At 36.9% G+C, this 12,182-nt stretch overlaps 1 protein-coding gene across 1 annotated transcript; it reads right to left on the minus strand.

Annotated features, from left to right (window-relative positions):
• Nucleotides 1-7,512: 7,512 nt before the first annotated feature.
• Nucleotides 7,513-8,263, minus strand: LOC140952364 (uncharacterized). The gene is made up of 2 exons (XM_073401785.1): nucleotides 7,637-8,263; nucleotides 7,513-7,554 (listed from the first exon to the last, which is right to left on the minus strand). The coding sequence occupies exons 1-2, from the start codon at nucleotides 8,261-8,263 to the stop codon at nucleotides 7,513-7,515; spliced, it is 669 nt and encodes a 222-aa protein (XP_073257886.1).
• Nucleotides 8,264-12,182: the final 3,919 nt, after the last annotated feature.

Here is a 12,182-nt window from a genome sequence, read left to right on the forward strand (position 1 = left end):
TTGATTGACATTGCAGAAAAACTCAAAATCCAAAGACGTGTGAAAAGACATAAGGAAAACGTTTTAGCTATAAATGCGAGCAGACTGTTGTGTCGAAGACGTGGCACTATAAAGATGCTAATCGAGCTTGATCTTAATATCCGCTGAAGCTAAGAAGTGGTTATGAAGACCAGCTCAGTCGCTAATGAAACTGTTAAACATTATGGCTTTACTATCTGTAAAGCCGAGGAGCTTCGAACAGGACAATCACTTTACTCATAGAAATGTTAAGCTTTATGTGTTATAAACCCGATGCATGTAAATATAAGCCGGCCTACTAAAAGTCTGGATCTTTCCTCAGGCCTGAAATATTTGTAAACTTGAGGATTAAATATATAGGCATGCTGAGTGATATTTCAAGTGAAAAATTGATCCTTATTTACCTGGGTCTAACAAATACACTGGCTCATTAATTTACCTGTGTTTAACAAATACAGCAAAAATACGTTGGGGTGTTAATTTGCCTGTGTCTAACAAATACCATAATTTGCCTATGTCTAACAAATACACTGAGGCATTAATTTGCCTGTGCATGTGTCTTACAAATACGCTGGGGCATTAATTTGACTGTGTCTAATAAATACACTGGGGCATTAATTTGCCAGTGTTTAACAAAATACACTGGGGCATTAACTTGCCTGTGTTTAACAAAATACACTAGGGCATTAACTTGCCTGTGTTTATCAAAATACACTGGGGCATTAACTTGCCTGTGTTTAACAAAATACACTGGGGCATTAATTTGCCTGTGTCTAACAACAACACTGCCGCATTTTTTTTCCTGTGTCTAATGAATAAACATTTGAAGTATTTACTTCTCTCTAACAATATGTAACCCTTTACCAATGCAATGGCAACTAAGATAAAAGCGTTTGAAAACTGAAAAATCTGGACGTGATGTATATTTTTTAACCAAGCAGGCAAGAAACCGCTAGCCACAAAAAATGTTACAGCAAAGAAAGGGTAGCCCTGTCCCATTGTTTTACTGGCGTTCAAGAAAACTCGTTTACCTTATTGAGGAAAATTTGCCGTTAAAACGTGTCAGGATTAATCTGGCTTATAACACCTTCATAAGGCTTGTCTTCTTTTTAGTGTGGTTCATCTTTCAGCTCCTACTGTGATTTACTAGGTAAAAAAAATTTTTTCCTAAGCAGCGGGGAACCCAAATTCCTGAACCGGCCTAAGCCTGTCATGTTATGTTGGTTATCAGTATTTTTCATTTTTCCCCTTAGACTAACAGATTTGAGACAAAATTTTGGAGGCAAAAAGGAAGAGGTTGAACCACAACATTTAAACTACCATAATAATTGACAGATAGACCCTAACCTTTTTAGGCAGGGGAACCTCTATTCAGGGCACACCGTTGGACCATGGGAAGTGTCCTCTGAATAGAGGTATCTCCTGTATGGTGATGGGCTGGGGTTTGTATAAATTGTTAATTAACCAACAATGAAAATAAAATGAGACATTAAAATATGGATAAAAAAGCATGATTAACTTTTCGATTAACTTTAACTATTATATGAAATAGTCTGAACCGAGATCTTTGACGGTGACCAATTATTGCGAATTGCATATCAAAACAATTTATTAACCCTCGGACGTACACGCAGTCATACCCCTCCTGTGGTACAGGGGGGGGTGGATGAACCCCCCTTGAGTTTTTGATATGTTGCAGTACTTCGAAACGATTTTGCCCTCAGTGGAAAGCCTCTGATCTTTTCTACAAGATGAGGTATATTTTATGGGTGGTGGCTCTGCTAGAGGTCTGTGATGTTACCAAACATGGTCACTTTCTTGGCTGCCACCTTCGATTTTATCAAGAATTAACAATCAAGTGAAAATTGTGAGAATAAATATTTTTTGCGCTTTACATGTAAAAGAACACAAATAATTACTTTGCATCATTTTATCCACAAACTTTACTTTTATTCCTGAAAAAAGTTAAAAAAAACAAATTTTTATTGAAAAATGGCTTGACCACCTGCTACGTATGACATTATATCTCGCAACCATAATAACTGACCATCACTAAACTTGTCTCAAACTGCTCACGAAGAGTTAACAACGAACCTCCCCAGGCAACACATATCAATAGTGATATGTGTTGCATCAATATAAAATTCTTGAATGATTAAATCTTTCTTGAAGTTGAATGAATATAGTTTCTTCTTTGAAGATGAATAAGTGTAATACCTTGAAGTTCAACCAAAATGCAGTTGTTGAATATTAATATTCTTTGTTGTACACAAATATGTCCACTTCTTGAATTTTTCAACAAATGGCCAACCATAGTATTATAGTTAAAATGCCAAATATATAAGGGTTTCCTTGAAAACTTTTCAATTAATTTTTTTTATCTGTTTTATCTGGCATTGCATAGCTTGTATTAATATAGTTAAATAATAATTGTGGTCCTATGCTATTTACTAACAGGATGAAATAGATCAATATGGAATAGACTGGAATGGACCAGTGTGCACAGATCAAGAGAACAGCTGCTAGTCCCTGATACACCATGTCTGCTCTGCTCAACGCAACTTGACACTATCAAATCGATCAATTGATTTCAGCATGGATGATGGAAACTTTGGCAATTCTCTTTATAATGATGCTGTGGCTGAAGTCACCCGATTACTTCAACTCCAGGCACCAAGCTCCTGGAGTGGCGATATAAGACCACTGTTACCAGTAAGAGGCTCAAAATAGTTTGTTTGCCAACCTTCCTGTCTCTTAGAATTTAATGACCTGAAACTTGCCTTGTGATTTGCGAATGCTTCAGAGACTAAGTACAAAAAAGACGCAAATACCGTTAGCAACTTGGGCCTTGGATTCTATGCCATAGATATGCCAATCAAGCCCTAGGATTTCAGATCAATTCCCGTGTAAAACAATTTTCCATGCCCAGAGATCGCGCAAAACCATCCCTTACAATTTTTTGGTTTCGTGAAAATTCATGGGAACCCTGAAATGTTTTCAGTTTTCTGAAGTAGTCATATATTTAGTTATTGGTCCTGAAAGGCATTAAAACCAGTTATGTTAAAATAAATGCACTTTGAAAACAATTCAAGAAGATGGCGAACAATATATAGAGAGATGATAGCTGATAATCAACATTTTAGTTTCAAATGTCATAACTAAGAATATATTTATTGCTCTGCTAGTTAAGAATATGAGTGACAAAATAGTGAATCAATGTCTGTAAACTGATCCCAAACAGTGAAAATGACACTGGGAAACTATCTTTTGGTTCCATTGTTTTAAGACCACACTAATGAAATTGTACCGAAACAATCGTTACCGTGAAATCCTAGGGCTTGCCAATGTTGTTTTTGACAGTTCAGTTCAATTTCATTTTATTATTTTGTGAAAATATTCGGTCATAACACTAGCCCACAAATAGCAGGTGCTAATCTAGATGAGTATTTTTTTCCAAGAGAAAAAGAAAGAAAGTGATTGTGATCAGAACTGTGTAGTTATACCACAAAATGTATTCTCTTGGATTAAATGAGTTTTTCAACAATCACTGATCAACAGTTACTATGTATTTGGTCAACACAGTAGAGCCTTGCTTACTTGAACTCAGGAAATCATACTCCTTTATTAGTCAAAGTTAAACCCAGTTCCTTTAAAGTATTTTTGAAGCATTACATTTACTGAAGCTATATATTAAACTCCCTGCTGTCACAAACTACTTTCCCTTGAGAGTTTGAGTTAGCCAGGTTCCTGTACAGTTCATGGAAACTGGAACAGCAATACAACAACTGAATGCAAAGAGGTTTGGTTTACTGTGCTTTTCAATTACACGAAAATTCTGAACATCCAAACTGACTATTTCCATTTTTTGCTGCTGTCAATCAAAATTCGGTACACAACCAACAGACAAATTTTTATCACTTTGGATTAACAAAATGCGTAATATACTGTAAAAAATGTTCCTGTTTCTGTTCCTTTTTTTTCTCTATACTGTTACTATGCTCATCTTTCAAATTAAAAGAATTATTTCAAGTAAAAAATGGTTTAACTACGTCGTTACATATTTTATTTTTTGGGTCGGTCAGACGACGCTAAACGGAGAAAAAAAAGAGGATGGCCTTAGGCGAATAAAAAGTGTAAAAAGTGTGTAGTATGGTCCACAAACATCACTGAGAAACAACATTTCGTAAGATAAAGATAAACCTTATTTTTAAAGCGTGGGTATTTTTACACGGCAAGTATAAGAAAAATAATGATGATCAATCTGGAAGACAAAGCAATAGCTCACCTACTGGCCCATAAAGGTGTCCAATAAAGCCACTTGGAATCACAACAGATTGAAATTTTAAGCCATGAACTCTCTTGTGCCCATTGTAAACTACTCTCTGGTTTTCGTCTGGTCGAGATATGGGCCTGACTGTTCTGTCTTACAGAATTATGAGTCGCGTGTTTTAATTGATCCTTGTTAAGTTATTTGTTTTATAACTAGAAGTAATCATAGATTAATGAGTGCGTTCGAATTTTCTTAGCTCCAGATTAGCTTTTGTGTCGTCAAGCATTATTTCAAATCATGGAAGAGATCATGAATTAAAAGGTAAACATTCTTTTCTTAAGAGATGCTCTTCGCGTATACAGCTTCAAAATATCTCACTCATTAACTCTTTACTCCTGTCTTATTCTCCCTCAAGCATGGTCGATAAAAATGTAAAATAGATCGTAAAAAGTTCTATGTTGTTAAAAAGATAAACATGTCACTACAAACTTCGAAAAAATAGTAGCCTCGAAGGTTACAAAGTCCTGGCTTCTTGCGTGACACAACTTGAAATGAAAACAATGATCATAGCAGCGACGGAAACATATTAGGTTTTTGCTAGATTACTGATGTCAGAGAACAGGACAGAATCTTTTGCAATTGTGCAAACTTTTCATCTCATGATTATTTTAAGTTCATGTACGTCAGTTTAACATATTTAAAACTTAAGCTTGCTTCAGCGAGCGAGATACTTATCATGCAAGATGGCCCGCGTAGATATATCAGACGTGAATGAAGCATTACAGTTGTAACAACAGCTTACTTTATCTCAGAATATATTTCGTGCGGAAAGAGGTTAAACTACAAATATATAAATAGACTCAAACGCACAGGTAAACTTCTAACGGCACAAATGTTACCTGGTCTTTATTTGTGTGTTTCTACGAAGTTCCAGCTCGATTTGAACGGCATTGACCGAAAAAGGTGTAGCAGAATCATCAGTTCAGCGATAAAACCCGCTTAGAAAACAACTCCACAGTTCATTCTTTAGCCGAACTCAAATATTCCCGTGTAATCATCTTGCTTGTTGACCTTGATGGAACCAGTGATCCACGTGATTGCCATATGACAATTGATTATGACGTAAATAAAGCTTGAACCTTCCAACACGTCCGACAAACAGCGAAGCACGAGGCAGAATGCTTTGCGCAACGAAATTGTGACGTCATTCAAAATGGCGCCGAAAAGGTGAACCATGGAACGAAAAAACACGGGTCAGCTTGCAAAAATTTTTTTTGGGATCACTTCCTTGAGAGCTTGGAAACTAAGCTTAGAATAGTAACCAAGCCTTCCCATTTAGTTTCCAATCCTTTCTGAGCCATGTGTATGCAATGTCAAGTTTAGCTGGCAGCCGAAGTCTTATTGCAGTAAAGCTGGAAACTTTTACATTTAATACCGAAAGGTAAGCCGCAGTCAGTGTTTTAATATTTGTTTTAATATTTTTTATCTTCTCTTTTTGCTTGATAAATTTACAATGTGCATTGTCCAACCCCTTTTAAGCATGAAATAAGCTTAAAATATAATAATAAACTTCTAAGTTCTACGAAATTAGACTTTAGTTGTTTTTTCTGCTGTTGTATAACCTTGATCCTGACAAACTAAGACAAGCTGATTTCAATCACTGTTGAAAAATTATCGGCATCTGTATAGATTGGAGTTGAAATTTAATTTGAGGTGATATACACGACCCCATAAGCTTTAAGAGCTTTAAAAACTATAACAACAACGCATATAACAACAACAACATCATTAACTTTGTTATATTGAACAGATATAATTACATCATATTATTATCCCCCCCCCCCCAAAAAAAAAAAGCTATCGTGTTTAAATAAAGATTGTGTATGCATGTATTTATATGTTGTGGTTCAATTTCATCCTTGGTTTAAAATTTTATGTCCTTTTGTTTTACAACTCATTATCATACGTACATACCTCAAAACAAAGGGGAATAGAATTGAAACCAAGAATAAAATTGAACCACAACATATATAACCCTAACCCTAACCCTAGGAAATGCAACTACTATTTTTACTGAGGCCTACCTAGAAATGTGCTTCTGGGACTCATCTTGCCAATGACAGGAGTTAAAATGGCTTGCCAAACACACTTTTTGTATCTGTTACTAAGGTTAAGCTTTTTCCAGAGTTCTATGTTGAATACTCAGGGACCAGGAAGCTATGGGGCTGGGTGAAGAGTAGAGCCCCCACGAACAACTTCATCAGGATTTTTTGAAATATTACATTTACAATAAAATTTAGTGCTTATAATATTTGTGTTATAAAGCAAACACAATTTATTCTGTTAAATGTACGTTTTTTGTGCAGAAAACTGACCGAATGGTCATAATAATTTGATAAAATCTCCGAACTGTTAGAAATAAATGTGTTCTTGGTGTTGTCAGAATCTCAAAAATGTCAAAACTTTCCAGTAGTGGCACTGGGAAGGGGAAGAGCTTGCACCTCTAACATGCTCCCTGGTCCCTGATATGGTCTAACTTCAAAACAGATCTGACATCAGTAATCTAACATGACATTAGTGATTTTTCACTCTTGTGAATAACAATTTATTGTTGCCAAGTTACAATGAACCTACATGGAGTCCTCCATCTGTGTTATGGATATTATTGTAATTGTTTCAATAATCAAAGTTAATTGCAAGGGAAAAAAGTTCTACACATGACCGTATTAATGCTAAGCCATTTCTATGTTTTTTGCCTCCTCTAACACAGTGGATTCAGAACTTCTTTCAGAGATTGCTCTATCTTTTAGGACCAGCATTAGGTAAGTTTTTCTTGATGTTTTGGGCAAGGTTTCTCTTTCTTTTTTGACTGTTGAATGTTTTTCTAACTTTCATGTTGGCATCTTTGCTACTGTTTGATAACATGGGACGACGACCACTTGGTTGTGCACTTGTAGATTTTATGCCAGATTTCCTTCTGGAAATAGCTGTTGGTTGTACTTTAATTCTTGAGTTGTTATGCAAGACTGGCAAATAATTTCCACCCCTATCTTTTCCAAACTGTGCATAGGCAGTAGCAAGTGAAGCAACTGGTGCTTGTCCCCTACACTTTGAAATGATTTTCCTATACAAAGTCAGGTATTTATAATAGCAGAGCCTGAAGTTAGTATCACTTGTTCTAAGCTTGTACTCAATATCTTGGGAGACTTGTTGGTGAAGCTTTATTATTTGGTCAACTGATAACTCAGCATCTGGCAAATTGGCATCTGTTTGTGAACTGATGCAGTTGTCATTGGTTTCTGTGCTAATACTTTCTTGTGAGTCAGCAGGCATTGAAGGTAATATTACTTGCTGTTCATCATGATCCTTGTCTTGGTCTTTGTAGAAGTGAGGACTGCTTTCAATTTCTTTTTGGTGAAGGCTTACAAACTGAGTGACACTGAAATTGTTGTTATTCCCAACAGCAAGAATAGCAAGGTTGAATCTCTCCTTTGCTGTTTGAGGAACAAAGTTTATGTTGCTTATTCCAAATTTCAATGCCACAGCTGCTTGGTGGGGGCAGGCATTTCCACTTGTTCCCTGTGGGCATGTACAGGTTCCTATTGTACAGTCAACAGTGCATATGATGTTGTTGTCCTCCCTGCTGGGCACATGGAATTTGCTTGGATTTTTTTCATCTATGGTTATTGTGCTTTGACTAACAGAGCTAGCTGATCTCCCAAAACAACGTGATGCAAGGTGTAGATTTTGTGGTTTACCAAAAGCCAAGGAAAGGAGTTTTCGTTGAAAGTACATTTCTAAGTCTTCTGTGATAAATTTAAATAACTCAATAAGGTTGTAAGCTCTCATTCTTCTTAACACTACACATTTAAAAACAAAGATCATAGACTCTGTGTAGTTGTCTGTATTATTGCCTCGTGTTCTCAGATTTCCTCTGTAAGAAAGTGCCCATTCCTTGGGGTTCCTAAGTTGCATTTTCCTGTTGTCAGGTTTGTGTCAACATTCAACATTCCATTTTTTAATGTAAATAATTATTAAATTTTGTTGAATTAGCAAAATCAGGATCAATGACTTTTATTGTGGTCTGCCTGGTACTAATTTTTTTTGTGTACTTAGGTATTTGTCTTTGGGACTGCCTTCAGAGATGTAAAATGAAAAAAAATAATTCTTCATAACATTTATTCATACCTTTGTGATATGTAGTGGGAGAATAGTTTCCATTGTAGTGGTAGAAGTGACACTGCTACATGATGAACACATTACTTCACTCCTAAGCTCAAAGAAAAAGGATCGCAGAAAGGCAAGGTTGCAGTTGGCAGGAATTAAATTTTGACTCTTGTACTGGTTTGCAGTGAGTCCAAGTACCCTGCAAAATTCTTGAAAGAACTCTGCTGCACACTGTTGCTGGCCCTTTTGAATTAGGCTACTAACTTGTGGTAGACAGGAAAGCAATGTTGTTGGGCGAACTATTCCAGGCACAGTCCCATACAAGTTCAGAAAATTGAGAGTGCTACACAGCAAGCACAACCGACCTAGAATAATTTGTGGATTATGGTAGAAAAGCCTTTGTGTCAATACCTGGCCAGGAACATGACTAATAAGATATGTTGAGTTTCACTTGTGCTCTAATGAAAATCTTTTATTATTTTCAAAACAAAGCAATAACACAGATCAACGATTCAAAAGGACTGGTGAATTAAGCGTATCAAATAATAATAACTCCACTTTGACTACTTGTTCATTTTGTGGCCCGAAAAAATATTGCAATGTTTTCTTTTTACTTTCTTCCTTTTTCATTTCTTGTTTCCAGCTTTATTATAACCTTAATTACTATGAGGCTTATTATAAATAAATATATATAAGAATTAGGTGGTGGTTGTGCGAGGTTTAACTCTTGAGGGGAGGGATGGGTGATTTCTGGTCATAAAGAATTTTTTTTTTCTAGCAAGCAATCTGGTTGGCAGGATATTTTTTCCCTTTTTTTCCCTTAAGCTTTCTATTACATTTGTGCTGCATGCAAATTTTTTTCTTACGACAAGCGCTTGCAGGAATGTTTTTTCAAAATCACCCACCCTCCCCCTCCCCCTCAAGAGTTAAATGGTCCGCCTCTTATGCAAATTGTGTTCGCACAGTAAGCTATTTAAACCTGTAAGTGCATTACAATGCTGTAGAATATATGCCTAATTCAACAATTGGCTGGCCGCCTCAATGTTTATTGTTCTCTTACGAGTTAAACGACAATGAAGGTTTTCAATACCTGTTCTCGATGAGGTGCACTTCTTGCGATTGTGCTTCACGCCAGCGAGTCCTTCTACAAAACATGTCACTGACAGGAGACCTTGAAGGACGCTATTCAAAAAGCAAGTATTCCCGAGGTTGGAAATTCCCTTTGGATTCATTTCGGAAGCGACTGCTGTCAGAATTAAAATTTTTAATTCGAAGAAGAAAGAGTAACGCAAAGACAGGACGTTCGTGTACACACACAGCGACAGCATGCACAGCGACATTCGATGAGATAATTTCATTTCTTTCCCGCGTAAAAAACCAAAAAGTTAATAGATAACTTTCCCGCGAAAGTTTAAAAAAATTCCGTACCCTGTACCCCTGCTTTCACCCTTCTAACCGTCAGGGGATCTGGGCGCAGGCCGTCCAACCCATCAGGAGGCTTGGTTGCTGATTTCAGCCTGGTTCCCAAGAAAGTGATCCCAAAAAAAATTTTCGCCAGCCGTTTTTAGTGCCGTCACGCAACGCTCCTCCCCAGCTCGACGACACTAAAAACGACTGTGTAGCAGACTATACCTGTGCCGGCAATTCGAGGTCTTACACGTTTTCTCACAATGACTGAGGTCGCTGAGACGGCGAAGACGGCGTGGTCATCATTGACTATGTGGCAATTTTTTATGAAGAGGGCGAAGGAGGCGAGTATTATCGCAACAAGAGTAAGTTTAGATGGCGGGTTTCGAGAATTGAAAAACGCCTTGTAAAGTTAAAAGAGAAAATTTGGTAAGTTTGCCTCTTACCGGCGCGGCGTGTGAGACAGTCGAGATAGTTGACCCCTGAGATACTGAAGTACTAGACTATAGACTCATCCAAACTCGCACTAGACAGCCCTGTAATCATCAAAGTGATCCGCGTTAACTCAAGTGCGTGCGTTCTGTTTCCAAGTGAATTGATATTGGTGGCCAGTTTCCGCTTCAATGAATCAGTAAGACTTCCTTAGCAACTCGAATAGGGAATCATAAACGAATGGCTACAGTTAAAACCCTGAGAGATTTTTTTTTTCATGTATGAGAAACTCAGGTGTGTTCAGCAGCCAAGTTAGTGATTCTCGACAGTGGCAAGATAAAATCATCGCCGCTACTTTTAATAACTTGAGGCAGGAAGAGCACCAAGGTTTCATGGAAATATTGGCAAACGAAAAGCCTCAGAAAAGTCGTGTTACCGTATTCTTTGATGATAAAAAACAGCCCTAATTGCCAAATCTCATCATCAATTTGCTTTTGCGCTAACTTCACATAGAGTGAAAGAGCGAAGAAAAGATGATATCGAGAATGTCAAGTTCAAGTTCACGTAATGGTTTAAAAAAATTTAAAAATTATGAGAATGTTTATTGTTGATAAAAAGGGACGATATTGAGCTATTAGCCCTACCTTTCTACACCATATTTCAACACAGATAAATTTGTAGAGTTTGTTTTCTCTATGCTTAAATAGTGTAATTTGGAGGTGTAGGGAGGAGGCAAGATAATGAACTAAATAATAATAAACTGTTTAAGTAGTCACCAAAACTGCTTACGAAAGTGTCGTTAAAGGATGCCATTCAATGTCTTCTCATCTCATCCTTGAATATCATGGTGGATTAAGTGTTTTACTCTTTGTCCTGTTTTAATACAACCCCATGATGGACTGACATTTCATCTACAGATGGGTAGAAATACAGTGGAAGCTCTCTTAACGAACACTCCTCTGAGTGGCCGCCATCGCAGACACTCTCAGGGTTTACGAGTTAGATTTTGGGTTTGTTTTTAAGCTCCCCGAAGCAACGGGCACCCGAACTGAAATCTTATTTGCTCTGAATCATGTATTTGATAAATCAGCTTAAAATCACTGACAATGAAATTATATCAGTTACAGTTTTTTTTCTTTTCTTTTCTTTCTTTTCAATCGAATTTTATGCCTGTGACTGCATTAGAATGTCCTGAGAACAACAGTATAGCCAAACACTAACAAACAGCTTTTTTCATTCCTAATGTTTTTTTTTTCTATAGCTAGGCAATCTACGATAAGCGGCCATTTAACCCTTACACCTCTAGTGCCATCATAGGAGAACCATTCTTGTAAGCGGGCTACGCTTTCCTAGGTAGTAGATGTCCGCTTACAAGAGCCGTTCCACTTTACTTCTGGGTCCTTTTGCCACGTTACCCGAATTGTGATGCTGTTTACTAACTTAAACAATTTCAAATGTCGACAGGAAAAATACCACGCTGTTGAAACATAACAAAATGGCTGAAAAAAATGAAAAGAGTAGTCCCGACGAAACTGGGCGCAATGACAGCAAGGTATTTGGTTTGTTTTGTGTGAAAAGCGTTTTGATTTGATTAGGCGATCGATACACAGGACTCTTTAATAAAATGGGTACGTCCCATATTGTCCTTATAGCTATTATTTATTTTATTTTTTATTTTATTTGCCACACAATATTAGAAATTACAATTAATGATAGGAAAATTAGAAAAAGAAGTGGCGAGGAGACCTAACAGAAACTATAGGAGCTTATGAGAGGCTAGGCCTCCTCGAATTACGGGCTAGAGCTGTTTAGATCAAGATGGCGAAAAGTCGACTGAAGATGGAAAGATTTATGATCGGTTTTGATATTTACAATAATTTAATCTTCA

The sequence above is a fragment of the Porites lutea genome, chromosome 11 (assembly GCF_958299795.1).
Source record: "Porites lutea chromosome 11, jaPorLute2.1, whole genome shotgun sequence".
Taxonomy (NCBI): domain Eukaryota; kingdom Metazoa; phylum Cnidaria; class Anthozoa; order Scleractinia; family Poritidae; genus Porites; species Porites lutea.

Coding starts and splice junctions, on each gene's coding strand:
- LOC140952364 (XM_073401785.1), bottom strand. CDS start 8,263: ATGCAACTTAGGAACCCCAAGGAATGGGCACTTTCTTACAGAGGAAAT. Junction 7,555..7,636: donor AGGATCATGATGAACAGCAA/GTAATATTACCT, acceptor GTTCACAAACAG/ATGCCAATTTGCCAGATGCT.